The sequence below is a fragment of the Halictus rubicundus genome, chromosome 2 (assembly GCF_050948215.1).
Source record: "Halictus rubicundus isolate RS-2024b chromosome 2, iyHalRubi1_principal, whole genome shotgun sequence".
In the NCBI taxonomy this organism is placed as follows: domain Eukaryota; kingdom Metazoa; phylum Arthropoda; class Insecta; order Hymenoptera; family Halictidae; genus Halictus; species Halictus rubicundus.
In genome coordinates, this window is record NC_135150.1 from 7,777,493 (window position 1) to 7,792,355 (window position 14,863).

General features: G+C 30.2%; 3 protein-coding genes across 4 annotated transcripts; 1 reads left to right on the plus strand and 2 right to left on the minus strand.

Moving 5' to 3' along the window:
- Positions 1-1,095: 1,095 nt before the first annotated feature.
- LOC143364238 (MICOS complex subunit Mic10) lies at positions 1,096-2,374 on the minus strand. The gene is made up of 3 exons (XM_076804697.1): positions 1,920-2,374; positions 1,784-1,831; positions 1,096-1,357 (listed from the first exon to the last, which is right to left on the minus strand). Exons 1-3 carry the CDS (start codon positions 1,999-2,001, stop codon positions 1,209-1,211), a joined length of 279 nt encoding a protein of 92 aa, XP_076660812.1. The 5' UTR covers positions 2,002-2,374; the 3' UTR covers positions 1,096-1,208.
- Positions 2,375-3,220: 846 nt separating this feature from the next.
- L(3)80fg (dnaJ homolog subfamily C member 16 l(3)80Fg) lies at positions 3,221-7,886 on the plus strand. 2 transcript variants are annotated; one of them, XM_076804686.1, is made up of 12 exons: positions 3,221-3,714; positions 3,916-3,982; positions 4,060-4,253; positions 4,345-4,625; positions 4,709-4,899; positions 4,986-5,320; positions 5,395-5,698; positions 6,545-6,693; positions 6,761-6,985; positions 7,051-7,264; positions 7,347-7,454; positions 7,545-7,886. In XM_076804686.1, the coding sequence occupies exons 1-12, from the start codon at positions 3,461-3,463 to the stop codon at positions 7,668-7,670; spliced, it is 2,448 nt and encodes an 815-aa protein (XP_076660801.1). In that variant the 5' UTR covers positions 3,221-3,460; the 3' UTR covers positions 7,671-7,886. The 2 variants fall into 2 exon arrangements, with proteins under 2 accessions (XP_076660801.1, XP_076660807.1); XM_076804692.1 differs by having other exon boundaries at positions 3,577-3,714; positions 3,849-3,982.
- A 1,677-nt stretch (positions 7,887-9,563) lies between these two features.
- Positions 9,564-14,440, minus strand: LOC143364223 (sorting nexin-25). Its single transcript, XM_076804683.1, has 11 exons — positions 14,072-14,440; positions 13,232-13,542; positions 12,984-13,153; positions 12,399-12,793; positions 11,941-12,331; positions 11,571-11,875; positions 11,228-11,485; positions 10,969-11,102; positions 10,064-10,303; positions 9,706-9,988; positions 9,564-9,634 (listed from the first exon to the last, which is right to left on the minus strand). Exons 1-11 carry the CDS (start codon positions 14,291-14,293, stop codon positions 9,566-9,568), a joined length of 2,778 nt encoding a protein of 925 aa, XP_076660798.1. The 5' UTR covers positions 14,294-14,440; the 3' UTR covers positions 9,564-9,565.
- Between the last annotated feature and the right edge of the window lie 423 nt (positions 14,441-14,863).

Consider the following 14,863-nt stretch of genomic DNA (forward strand, 5'->3'; position numbering starts at 1 on the left):
GGTATCATTGTAATCAGAAAAATTCCACAAATATATTGGCGAAAGTTTCGTAAAAAAATAATTCATAATAAAAAAGTTTAAGTTTTGATTTAAAAGCCTGAGCTCACGCCAGTCTTTCATCTTTCCCGAATCCTTCGACTCTCCGCGTCTCTTTCTTTCTCATACACTGTCCTTCTTTGCGTCCGAAACTTTAATGGTTCATTTTCATTAGAAAAATGCCGCGAATATGTTGGTGAAAGTCCCATAAAAAATAATAAAAAATAATAAAAAATAATGAAAAATAAATAAGTTTTGTTATTGGATTAGTGTGGTTTCTTAGTCTCACACCGATATACTCGATCCGTGTTATGTTTACACTCCTCGGCGGCGGCGGCGGCTTTCGAGCTTCTTGGTCCCTCACGGAGTATACCCCGCGGTAGTGTGGATAATTCCGCGACCACTAATTTCAAACTTTGGCGACTTATATCCCGGATTCGCTGTACTTATGTTGATTGGCAATGCTGCAAAAAATTGTACAAAATGCAACAAAAATGATAAATATTATTATAATAATAATTGTACAACAAAAAAAATGATAAAAATTTCAATAATTTGTACCTTTCTAATTAAATAACAGTAATGCTATATTTTACATAAAAATAACGAATAAATTAATTTTAATGTTCATTATTATTTCAAATATGAAAATATGTATGAAAACATGTATTTTTATATACATATATTCTACTAGAACAAATTTAAACAGTTTTATCATGATTCGTTTAATTTTTTGTAAAGAGAATACATACATTAAAAAGAAGGTATTTTAAATGTATAAAGACAGCCTTTGGAAGAGATGGTTGTATTCTGGTAATATAAAAAATATTAATATCTTTCTCTTACGAATAATGATTTATTAATTTATTGTACCATTTTCAAATTTATAATAAAATGTATCTCTTACTTTGTGAATGTACAGTATACATATGTATATAGAAAATACAATTTTTCTTTACTTCTTCAAATTCCTATGAAAAGTAAAATAATAAAAGCAATATAGATAATACCACAGGAAGTTTCACAGTAATTTATTCTTTTCAAATTGAATGTAATAACTTAAAATAATTAAGATTTTATTTTATATGGTACTATAATACAAGTTCCACTAGTTTATTAGTATGTTATATCATGTTTTGTAACAGGATAACAATTTTTGTGATTAAAACTTGCTAAGAACTCTTCTTTGTTGCATCTTTGGAAACTTTGCTACAGTCTCTAGATGTTTGTTGCCTTATTGTTGAATTCAAGTCCTCTTGACAATTAGAATATGCCATACCTAATCCAAATCCTGCTCCAGTTAAAATAGGCCATTTCCTACCTACAAAAAATAAATTTCATTAAGCCTTCATGTACATATGTTATAGACATAAATAATAGTTTTTTCAGTATAAAAAATAGATCCTAAATTTATATTACATTTAATGTTGAAGAACATATATAAGTTCATGATACCTAACCTATTCCCCACACTTCATGATGCAATTTTTAAAAATACGACAGCATGATTTCGATAACTACCTATGTCAAAATGTAGAATAATATTGGATATCTTCGAGAATACGAATTAGATTAGATTTTTCTGTCACGAATCGTATTATCTTAACCTTCAAAATTAAGTTTTTACATCGATATCAGGTGACGTAAAGTAAGTATATAATTACATACTCTATAATTTTTTCTTGTAGTTAAAAATAGCATTAGTTTAAGTTTTAATCAAGTAAATATTAAAGTATTTGTGTCTTACGTTTGAAGAAGAACAGGGAAAACACACCACCAAGTAAAGTTCCTCCTCCTAAGAAAACGTTACAGTATTAGCAGGAAATAAAAATTAATACTTCTTCAATGTTCAACAAGACTAATAAATGTAAGATAACATTTACCCAATTTAAAAAGTGCATCTGTGAAACATCGATCCCATTTTCGTCCAATTTCGTCTTCAGTCCAAGTAGTAGTACCAGCCATTTTTCTGTATTAAAGTAGATCTATAATATTGGATGTTATGTCATACGTAAGTTTCTGATCATCCCGGGAGAGGTTATCGAAGCATTAAGTATTTGTAAAAGCAATATTGAAATAATTTGTTGTTTCTTTCGTTAATAATATTTTTCAGTAGTATAGATGTATATGTTAAATGCAATGTGTGATATAGAGTAGACCAATACAATTAAATAGTTCCCATTTCATCAATCGGTAGATGCGAGGACTCCGTATGCAATACGCTATTGTTACATGTTTGAATGAAAAAGGGTGATATTTATAATTTAATGTGTCATGTGACCGCGTTATTTATTTAATATCGGCTAAATAGAACAATTGTTTCGCCCTGCAGCTTGATTAATTTCATTAGAATCCGCTCGCTCTACTTTTATAGCTTGGTTCCATAGTCGCGCCACGAGCTGTTAAAATTTAAACGTGAAATCACCATTTACTTAGTAATTTGTTATGTAAAAGTTGGTTGAAGTTGTCGCATAAAATCGCTAACGGGGAGCGACGAAATGCATGAATACAGCCGACTTTCGCAAATCGTTTTTTTGAAAATCTTTTGTGCACGCATAATGTATAATATGTAATTCTTTATTTGATGTTTCAATCTTAAGATCTTTCTCTGTCGTATTTCATAGTATTGAAACTGGATTATATTTAAATCGTCCATCAAATTTAACTTTTGCAAATTTATATAAACAATATTTTTCATAGTCTACAGATTTTTAAACTCTGAGACTACTATGCTTAAAATTTAATAAATAAATCAGGTACAAACAAACATTTTATACGTATATCCTCCTTTACTCCGTAAAAATTTATATTTATAATAATTTACTAACAACTATACTAGTGTTGTACTACTTTACTGTAGTACAATTTAATTGTCGATTCATTTTTGGTGAAAAATTGAGTTTTTAAAGTTAAAAAGCATTAACTGTGTACTTTTATAACATGCCATTGCAAGAGTGGAAGTCATGTCTATACGTATTTCATTGTCTTATCAAATTCGGTGACTGGCCCTTTGGAGAACTATAAATTTAAGGAATAAGACTACAAGATTTTTGCGAACTTAGATACATTAAGTTTATATTCTATTGTATCCCATAAAACAAATATTCAAAAATAAATTGGAAAATGTGCAAAGAGAATTTTATCTATTTTAGCGCCCTCTTGTAATCGATCCTACCCTTCTACTAGAGCATTCTAGGATTTAATGTCCACTGTATATATCCGATTTGACAACATGGTCATGCAGAAACATCACTATAAAACTGCAATGACAGAGTTTCCGGCGTAAAAATAAGCCAAAATTTGTGCTGAACATGTTTGCTAAACACTGTAAAGAGAAAACGGGATAGTTTTAGCCAATGTTGACTTCATATTAAAGTGTATAATTCGATAGACATACACGCACGTTAAAGCTGCATCACAAATAATGTTATCGATTAATTTTTTAAGAACCTCGGAGTCAGTAAGCAAACGATCGAATAACATTAACAGAAGAGTGGTTAATACAGAATTATTAATGAGGTTCTCATTTTTTATCGTGATTTTCATTATAACAACTAATTTATTGTCGTCGGCTGGTGGAATCGAGTCATTGGGAAACCCGTATAAAATCTTAGGTGTTCACAAACGTGCAACCTTACAAGAAATTCGAAAGGCATATAAAAATCTTGTCAAAGAATGGTAATTATTAAAGTGACTATTATATTTTGTTTTATTGTTAGAGTACGGATATCTGCTCTTGGTTTTATATGTCACACAATCAATTTATGTATGATAAAGTCATACTATTAATAAAAGTAACATTTTATATTTAGTACTGTACTCATCACAGACATCAAAATATCTGCTCATTGTTTACAAAATTATGTGTTACATCTTTAGGCATCCTGATAAAACAGATCACCCTGGTGCGGAAAATAAATTTGTAGAAATTACAAAGGCTTATGAGGTAAAATAAATGTTTTGTCAAATAAAACATGTTATATGTGATTTAATCAATGTTGTGTTAAATACTTATTTCCATAGATTTTGACTGATCCAGAAAGGAGGAAAAAATTTGATAATCATGGCATTACAGAAGAAAGTATTCCCAGGCAAAGAAGGGATAGTAGTCAATTTAATGTCCTTGATCCTTTGGAAGAATTGTTTGGAGGGAATTTCAAGTTCCATTACCAAACTCGAGATATTTCACTCTTTTATAAGATGAGCATCACATATCGGTTTGTACATTTTTTCTAATAAAATTTATTTCTATTAGATGCATTTATGTAAGCTCCTCTAACATTTTAAATGCGAATACGTTTGTTGCAGGTCATTTGAAAATGTAATAATACCAAAAACCTATCGTACACCTTATATAATATTATTTTATTCGGATTGGTGTTTTGCGTGTTTGCAAGTAGAACCAACATGGCGCCGTTTGGTTGACGAGTTAGAACCATTGGGTCTTGGTTTAGCAACTGCACATGCTGAAAAAGAATCTGCATTAGCAAGAAGATTGAGTATTCATTCAGTGCCATGCCTTGTTGTGACAATAGAGGGTCGCACTAGCGTGTATAAGGAATCTCTTTTCAGTGTGCAGAAGATTGTTGGTATGCATTTGAAATATTAATCGAGTAGTTCATACAATATGCTAATTTTGAAAATCAAATTTTAAATGGTTTTCATATTTCAGACTTCTTACGAAGCAAATTCCCATACAAATTGATACCTACTATAAATGAAAACAATGTAGACAATTTTCTCTCAGGATGGATAGATAATCGAATACGAGCTTTAATTTTTGATAGGAAAGAATCTATACGATTACGGTATCTATTTATTGCATTTTATTACAGAGATCGTGTTGCATTTGGTTTTGTCCAGGTAAAAGTTTCATGATAAATTGAATAATAAGAAGTATGATAACAAACATACATCCTCTCAATGTTATATAACTTTCATTTTTACAGACTGGAAACGAAGACACAGAATCTATTGTAACAAAGTATAAGATTTCTGCGGACTTAGATACTTTGTTATTATTTAACGAAAATTCTGAGAAACCTATGGCATCCGTTAGTATGAAAGATATATCCAGTGACACAATGCACAATATTATATCAAACAATAAATTCCTCGCTTTACCAAGACTTTCAAACCAAGCAATGCTGGATTCTGTTTGTCCACCTGAATGGTTAAGACCACAAAAACGATTGTGTGCAGTTTTAATATCTCAACAAAATAATCCTCTTCATGATTTTGCAAGACATAAATTTAGACAGGCAGCTTTAGAATCATCTTACAGGTAACGTTATTGTAGGAGTATTGTCATTTAAGAATTATGTCAACATATAACAGTTAACTCAATCAAATTTACAGCACTGAGCGAGTTAGGTATACATATGTGTTCAAAGACACACAACCAGAATTTGTATCAGCACTGTCGACAGGCGAAGGCAGTCCTTTAGAACCTCTGTTACACATTGTCATTATCTGGAGAAGAGATTCAAATCATTTGAAGTACGAATGGTTACCTACTGGTTGGATTGAGGCCGCTCAAGATGAAAATCAGTGGAACGAAACACGTCGAAATTTGGAACAAACTATACAAAGATTATTGCGAGCTACTGAAGCACTGCCGTATGCTGCAGTTGTAGGAGAACTAGCCGATGAACATGCACAGGTAGATTCCTGAATTTTTCTAAAGATCGAATTATACCTACAGCCAATCTATAAATTGATGGAACACACTTCCTGAATAACTTTTTTATAAATGGACTAAACACCTTCAGTTATTCTGCCAAACTAGATATTTAACCAGTTAGCTGTTTTTGACGAATATACTCGTAATGAAGAAAGAGCAATATTTTGTGTTATGACGAGTATACTCGTCAAAACAGCTGACTGGTTCATTTTTGCGACGCAATTTTGGTACTCATTTTTCAAAGAGGTCGCAACAGCTAACTGGTTAATGAAAATTTTGGAAAAATTGTGTTTAGTAGGAATTACGATAAAAAAATAGTAAAAGTTGCTTTTCAAAACTTTCTTATTTGACCTTGTGTCGAAAATTTAAAAAATTCATGTTGTGAATTCGTATAAGTTATATATAGTGCATGCTGAAAATTTCATCGAAATTGGTTTACGAGCTATAGATGATTAAAAATAGTGAAAATCGCCGAATAGTAGAAATAAACGGCAAAAATAGGCTGAAAATCGTAAAAAAAACTGTAATCTTCACCATTTTTAATCACCTATAAGTTGTAAACAAATTAACCAATTTCAACCGGATTTTCATCGTGTACATTTTTTGAATTTCCGAACAAAACAAAATAAAAGAGTTGTAAAAAGTAACTTCTACTATTTTTTCGTAATTTAGACTAAACGCAATTATTCCAAAATTTTCGTTACAAATAATCTAGTAAACTAATCCATCTACCTTGGCAAAGAAAAAGTTATTCTGATTTAAAGTGTGTGCCATCAATTATGTGACTGACTATATATGTCTACTGTAATTTAATTTTTTCTATAGGGTACTGTAGATAAACTTATTGGCAAGGCATTGTTAGCTGTAGATTATATATCGGATAGTCTTACCAAAGAGCAGATTTTGCCTTTGGTATCGGTAATTGCTACTCTAATATTAATCGGTGCTGCTGGATACGGAATGTCATATTTAGTGTAAGTAACTTGAAATTATAAAAACTTCAACGTCATACAAGTTTCTTAACATAATATTTTATTGTAGGAAATTAGAAGAAGCGAGTGTTGAAGCTGAACGTGCTCAATGTAAGGATACCAGTATATCAACACCATCACAGCCACAATTACGATTACATGAATTACGCGCAGAAAAATATAATGGTTTAGTTCGACTATTAAAACCAGGCTGTAGAACCATTATACTATTAGTTGATGCTCAAAGTAGACTAAAATTATTACCGGCTTTTCATAAAGCTGTGTGGCCTTATAGGTGAGCTGAACAAATTTCTTTATCTGTACTATGAGAAAATAAAATTATACTGTATTTTATTACAGGAAAAATAAGACCCTTATGTTTGGGCTCATGTCTCTTGAGAGAGGACTAGATTGGTATAAAAAACTGCTATCCCTCACTTTGCCAGAACAAAAGGAATTAAATATAAATGCCAAAAATTGTGTTGGCACAGTACTATCATTAAATGGGCACCGTAAATATTTTTGTATGTACCATGCCAAACATCCAGAATGCAGTAAAGGTAAAGGTTCTAAGGTATGCATGAAAAACATTTACTTGGAAGTATTTACATTGCACTTAAAAATCAAAGAATATTTAACGATAATTATATTGGCAGCGAATGGAACGAATGACAAAACAATTAATCAGAAGAGTAGATGACGCTGAAGCTGGTGCATTTATTGGTTTTAATAGTTCTAATGAATCTGACCTTTCTGAAGATGAGGTATCAAATATATATTATAAATATAATTTGTTGGAAATTTTAGAGTCAAAATAAAATCTGAATAATTTTTGTGAATTACTTTCTTCACAGAGTGGAAACAATGTTTTGTATCAGGATAATCTTCTGGATGGTCTACCTATGTGGCTAGACAGATTATTTGAAGGTTTAACTCATCGTTATTATGTAAACTATTGGCCCGAATTCACAGCCAAGTAATTAAATACCGGTATGCATTCTTGTAATGTGTATACTTTTAGCAGTAGCGAAAGGGATCCAACTAGTCAACATATTTCACTTGGAAGTCCAATAATTGAAGAGACACATCTTTACTTTTGTCCAAACTTAAAACATATTCATTGTATATGAAACATAATTTCTAAAGTTACTCACGATGTTCCGTATACATAGATTTTAGATAATCCATTTACTGCAATTGAACAAAATTTCATACTATATCATCATAGTCGATAAAATTCTTGTAGATTTAAACGTTTGCATTATTTTGGTCAGTCATAAGTAATGATAATCTCTGAATTTTTAATATTACCTTAAATAATTCTAGTCGATGCCATTAAAGACATAACAGTATTTATATTATTTGTTTAAATATTAGGCACTGTATAATATTTATATATTTGTAATATGTCAATAATTTCCATTCATTTCGATTTCTCTTGTCATAATGTATGGTTCTACATATAACAGTACATTAGAGCAATTTTTACTTTCCATATTATATACAAAGTTTGATAAAATAAATTTTCCTGGGCATAAGTGTCTTTTGATCGATATTTTATCATTTTTCTGAACATTTTAAACTTATTTTAAACTATAAACTTCATTATACAACTCAACATCGGTTTTACTTTTACAAGTGTAATGTCATTACCAAACAAAAATCAATTGCGTTAATTTTTATTATTAATTGTACATTTGGCGTGAGTTTTGCAAACAATCTGTAGCACAGCTGAATAATTTATTATCAAACTTTGTGTATATCGCGATAATATTTAAGAATGTATTTTTGTCTCTCTCGCGGACATATATATTTATGTTACCTTATACATTTTTTGAATCTTATATTTTTATTCACCGTAGAAACTGGTAACAAACATATTTCTACATCCATTAACTCGTTCTAAGCGAAAATTCATAATTATAATAATAAAAATAACAATAATAATTAATGATACGTGCTTTATACAAGTCATATGCCGATTAAAAAGAAAATAGATACTTTATAGTTGATCGAAAGAGAATGGTTAATATTCTCATAGAACAATACTTTAATATTAAATAATACAAAAACTAGTCCCTTTTCAGCTATACTTAAGTGATGTATATCTTTAAATTATATTTTGAATAATTGAAAAAATCGATATCACAGCTACTCATTTGAATATCAAGTCATCACATAAACAATGTCACTTTCATACTTCAGTTAAGTAAAATAGAGTGTATAATATTTGTTCATCGTTGATATATACCTATTTTTATGTTAATATAAATTATATATGAAATGAATAATATTTATAAATTAAAGTATAAAGGGATAATATATCGTGGTATACTTTATTTATTGGGTACCTTCTATTTATTGTTTGCTCTAAAGATTGTTATCGTTTTAAAAATTAAAAGATTTTATAGTAATATAGTAATATAGAATTTAATCTAGAGGAATATAGTCAGTCTATAATAAAGAATGTTATATTGCAGAATACAAATTACTAACGATACATTTCCAATTTCTTATATAAACGACAACGCACATGTGATACTTTATGAAACGTTTTATTAAGGAAATCTAACATATACATGTATGTACATAATGCGTATCATGGTAAGAAATGACTTGACTTATGTGATGACTGAAAATAAATTTGTTCAGTATATGTACACTTCAATTATATTTTACAACATTATCTCCTAAATCTTTAAATGCATGGAAAAGAGCGATGTATAAAGAATTGTTTACATTGTGTATACATTCTATGAAAATATTTAAAACATGGCGAAATAAAGATATGTGAACAAATTTGTGTTTGTTTCATTTTGAAAATGTAAGGAATGATTACTAAATAAAATGTATGAAAAATACTCATAGATATAGTTTACTGCAATGAATGTTTTATTCCTGTTAATTCTGGGAACACCTCATACATCACAATCTCAAAGATATCCTGTAAAAAAAAATAAAATATCCAACAGACAAGTTGCAAACTACAAACTTTATCATAAAAGAATAACTTACATAAAATAATTGTTTATTTAAATTCACATTTTGCAAAGAATCAAAAATTTTAATTGCCCCACGTTCAGCACTTTGGGCGCCAACTAGATTGGTCAAAACTTCAGGTACATTATTTAGGAATTGTCTTCGCGCTTCACCTCGGGTCTTTAATTTTTCTTCATCTGTACGGAGAACATTCCCAGATACTAAGTGGCCATTTGGCCACCAAGATTTTGTAAATAATTGTACATAGTAATGAAGCATTGGCTCTGAGAATATCCACGCAATAGTGTCCCTGATTTGCCTGAAAAGTATATTCTGTGCTTCTGTCTATTGCATGTAATTAATGAAACCATTTAAAAGATTATTAATTATATACCTATTGATTGTTCGACCATAAGTTATTTGAACAAAAATAATTAATGATCGCCTTAGCCACCGAAATACCCCTCTTAAATCAAAGATTTCACCCAGCAGTGTATATAAAGGTTCTGCTATTGCATCTTTATTGGAACTTAGGTATCCATCTGTGACTGATCGTGCACTGTCAGTATCATCCAACAAAAGAGAGTAATCTTCTTCATCATCCTTATCGCGAATATCACTGCTGGTATTAGACCTGATTTAAATAGTTCAAATGGTTATTATGGTATTGCATGGTATTCTAAATCAAATACAGTCGGGGATGGAATTAAGTGGACACCCTTTAAAAACCTAATCATTTTTTTTAAATTGGATTAAACGGCTTGAATTTTTTTAAAAGTTAGAAGGTTATTAGTTTACTAGGTAATGTGTATAAAATTTGTTTTGAAATTATTATTGCTCAGAATTTCTAAGAAAAAAGTGAAGATCAAGATTTCTAACTTTTTTGTCTGCACCTATAATCAAAATCTAAAATATGCCTTTTGTAGAACACGTACAAAATTTCATCGAAATCATCTAATGTATGAAAAAGTTATAGGCATTGAAAGATGTCAAAATCTTTGAATTTTGAGCTTACAATTAATCTAAAATCTAAGTTACAGTTTCTCGTAATTTTTCCCATTTTTGGGAAAATTTTTCAAATTTTCAACTGAAAATTTGATGAAACTGCACATATATAACACTTGGATCTATGAAAGGCATATTTCAGCGATGGTAACTTTTCATTAATTTTTTTTGTTCATTAGTAAACTAATCCTTATAACATATAAAAAAAAAAACTGAAGTCGTGTAGTCCCATTTTAAAAAGGTTTTTAGATGGTGTCCACTTAATTTTATCCTCGACTGTACACAGTCGCATACGTTTTGAATAACGTTGATAAAGAAAATCGAGATTTTTTAGGTGACGGAGGTGCATGTTTCAAGTGTTCTGAACTTGGACTAAGAAATGTATATAACGCTTCGCTTTGATTAAGTTTTTCATCTTCTAAAACAAACTGAAAATAATAAATATACTATTAGTTGAACAACGTAAATTGCATGTTCCTAATAAGTATGTATAATATTTTAGAGAATAATATAATATATTGTAATAAGTATAGAAAATGTTTAAGAGACTTACATTTAAATATTTTTGAATTTGTATTTTTGCTTTGTCTAACGTATTTTTATCAGACTTCCCAAAGAACTTTAAAGGTTGTGATGGTAAATCCAAATTCTTTATGCTAGAACATAGTTGTCGAAGCTTCCTGTGTAAATCTTGAAAATCTTGTAACTTTCTCAACACTACCCAACCACTACAAATACTATCACTGTTATTTTCATCTACAGCCATATGAACAACCAAAACAAATTGTGGTGATTCTCCATTGTCTAGTATCTATTTTATAAATATTTGTTCCATTAAAATACTTTAGCCTTATTTGTTCTATTTGCTGATGAATATAATTTATTCCAAGACTTACTTCTGCACTTTGTACTTCTGCTCTCCAGTGACCTAAATGCTCTGCCCACATTTCTGTATGAGTTAAATGTGCTTCCAGCTGTCTTTTCTCACTTTGCAACCATTCAACTTCCTTGGCCAAGAAATTCAAAACTTTGCTCTCTGGTTTTAATGAAGCTTTCAATGCTTGCAAAGCCTGCATTTTGTTGTTCAACTTTTCTTGTAATTGATCCAATTTACTGCGAGCATAGTTTGAATGTTCTCCAACAAGTAAAGACACATTTTCTGCTAATGTTCCATCTGTTATACGACGATCTTCTGCTAAATCTAAAAATTATACACATGATACTTGGCTAAATTACATTTACAATAGTAAGAACTTTCATACGAACCATCTGTTCTTTCATTGAGTAATGCTTGTTGCATGTTTTTATATTGTTCACTGACTACAAACGATGGGTAATATTTCTGTTCCAATATTTTAACAACATTGTGTTGTACTTCATAAAACACACTAGGCCCCATGTCACCTAACAAAAAACTTTCCATCTTTTTCCGAATAGATCTGTCAACTTTTATTTCTGCAGTAGGAGACGTAATATAGGTATAAAAAATTTCAGCACCCAATTGATGCCAATGGGATTTATCAGCATTGCGTAATTCTTGCACAGCTGCCCAATACCCAATCAAATCTTGACTAGCAACTTGTTCTAGAAATTGTGAAAGGTATCTTCGACCAATTACATTATCCAGGATATATTGCAATGGTAATGTATCATTTGCCTATAAAAAACACACTTATCAAATATAATTATTAGTAACAAGTAATAACGAAAACTATTTTTGCAACCTGAACAGTATATCCATTCCATCCTAATGATTGCATGTGACATTCGCATGTATTTTTAGCATACGTCAGTTGACTGATATACCTCTTTAATTTTCTAGCTTGGATAACATCAGATTTTCCAAATGCATTATTGTCTGGATCTAAACCTTGTGCTCTTTTCACATTTTGTACTGTCGTGGCTTGCATAATTTCCGTAACAATATTGTATCTGATATGTTTCAACACTTCTAAATCCTTAGAACTTTTAATCATGCGTATAAAGTCTTCAAACGATTCAGCATACTCATATGTTTTTCTATGCATTGCCTCTGCGAGCTGCTGTTGATCAATGTAAGATAAAATCTTTTGATTGATATAATCAGGATCAGTTATTAAATCTATAGCTGGCTTTAAGACTGCAAATATATAATAAGTGAAATACATGTTGAACATATGGTTCTATAAATATTAGAGATATGCTAGAACCCAAAAATGTCGGGTCGGGACGGGTTCTCCACCCGATGCCTTTCCGACCATCGGGTATCCAACATATTCGGGTTCTCGCTCACCCCTCTAATAGATACATAAGTTCCACAGTGAACTTACTTTTACACGCAAGAATTTCTCTTAATAAATATTTTATTGGTACAAGAGAATAAGAACGTGGTAACAAAAGTACAATGTACAGTTCGCAGACTCTTCTCAAATAATCTACTTCAGATGTAGGTGACATTAAATGCGTTGACAAAATAAATACTGGATCTTCACCTTCTGATCTGTTTATAGATAATGAAAACATGTAGTTTTTAGCAATAAATATCGTATAACAATTAAAATAATATAGCTAAACATACGAAGCTGCTTGAGCAATCCTAATCTTTTCGAAATGAAAAGTTATCTTGTTCACTATGTTACAAACAACTAATTTTGTATGATCCACTTTGGATAAACGGTCATGAAGACTTTGAATTGCTCCCCATAGGTCTTGTTTCATATTGTCTATTATTTGCTCAGAATTGAAAGACAATTCAGTAAGCCAAACACCAATAAAATCTTGAAAAATTAAATCCAACAGATTCTGTAGAGCTCCGTCCACCATACGAGTGAAAACCAGTGGATACTTAGCATATTTTTTAGTATTCGAAGTTGGAGCAGTATATCCCTTCTGAAATTATATAGAATAATCAATAACCATAGTTATAAAATTCTGTCAGTCTTAATTGAATTTAGTAGCCTACTTGCAAAGATTATTAACGCTAGAAACAAGGTCCACTGAAAAATGTAGCCTGAATATCATAATTATTTAATATCAATTCATTTACTAAATCAAAAATACATTGAGAATGCAGGAATTCATAAACTTAGAAAAAAAAGGTTCGATGTGCAATACCTATTGTTTCTATATGATATCTGTTATCTTATCCATACATATCAGCAAAAAGACTTGTAGACCAAAGGTATTTCAATGTCAGTATTTGCAGCAAAGATGGATACTTTGAAAATATTAGTTACGCATTTATGTATTTATGATAAATAAAATATGAAATTTTTGATATAACATAATCGTTACCGAAATGCAATAGATTATTTATTTTATTATGGATTTAATAAAACTATCTATTGGCAAAAGAGTTCAGTTCACTTCAAGTCCTATAGATTAGTCTAGATATAAATGTATTTTTGTATGAACATACCATTAACAAGTTATGAAAAGCGTCGATCTCCGCAACTGTTTTTAACGTGCCTGCACCAGTTTGATGTTTCGGAGAAAGAGCGATGTTTATGAACATAACAATCAAACATCCCATACAGAAACATGATATGGTTAGCACTCCAAATATGTAGCACCATATTAAATTATTCCAATAGAAGAATGCGGTAACAATTGGAATACACAAAATACCGACCGACACCATTGTTTCTTCTTATTATAATTGTATGACATTAAATATTACATCTTCAATCTTGCAATTAGAAAACCAAGTCGATTCTACCACAAGAGACCGCAAATAACACCATCGTCGCCATCGTTGATCGCGGACTAAGGTTTAAAATACACTCGAAAGATGACACTTTCTCACCACGTGATTTAAAGCCAATACAATTTCACTGCTTTTTAGATTAAAACTTGATTTCATCACTTGCGTTTTTTTATGTATTCAGATTAAGAAACTGATATTTCTAAGAAACATATAGTTATAAAATGAAACGTAATTGTATAACCGCAACCAATTATATTAATTTTATAGATTGTCATTACAAAACGATTGTGAATTTCATTTATATGAAGCTTATAAAGATAAAGTTATGATGAACCTTTAAAAATTTTAAAGTATAAAATTGAATGCCTAAACTTTGTAGGTACATTTTGGTTTCAATTATCTATTGAAATAATTTATATAATTATAATAATTCTAATTTTGCAGGTAGTAAACAATTTGCTACGAATTTGCCACCAAAATTTGCCTACAAATTCCGATCCATCT

Coding starts and splice junctions, on each gene's coding strand:
- LOC143364238 (XM_076804697.1), bottom strand. CDS start 2,001: ATGGCTGGTACTACTACTTGGACTGAAGACGAAATTGGACGAAAATGG. Junction 1,832..1,919: donor AGATGCACTTTTTAAATTGG/GTAAATGTTATC, acceptor ACGTTTTCTTAG/GAGGAGGAACTTTACTTGGT. Junction 1,358..1,783: donor TTCCCTGTTCTTCTTCAAAC/GTAAGACACAAA, acceptor TATTTTTTGTAG/GTAGGAAATGGCCTATTTTA.
- LOC143364223 (XM_076804683.1), bottom strand. CDS start 14,293: ATGGTGTCGGTCGGTATTTTGTGTATTCCAATTGTTACCGCATTCTTC. Junction 13,543..14,071: donor CTTTTCATAACTTGTTAATG/GTATGTTCATAC, acceptor ATATAATTTCAG/AAGGGATATACTGCTCCAAC. Junction 10,304..10,968: donor TTATCAACGTTATTCAAAAC/GTATGCGACTGT, acceptor TATTTAAATCAG/GTCTAATACCAGCAGTGATA.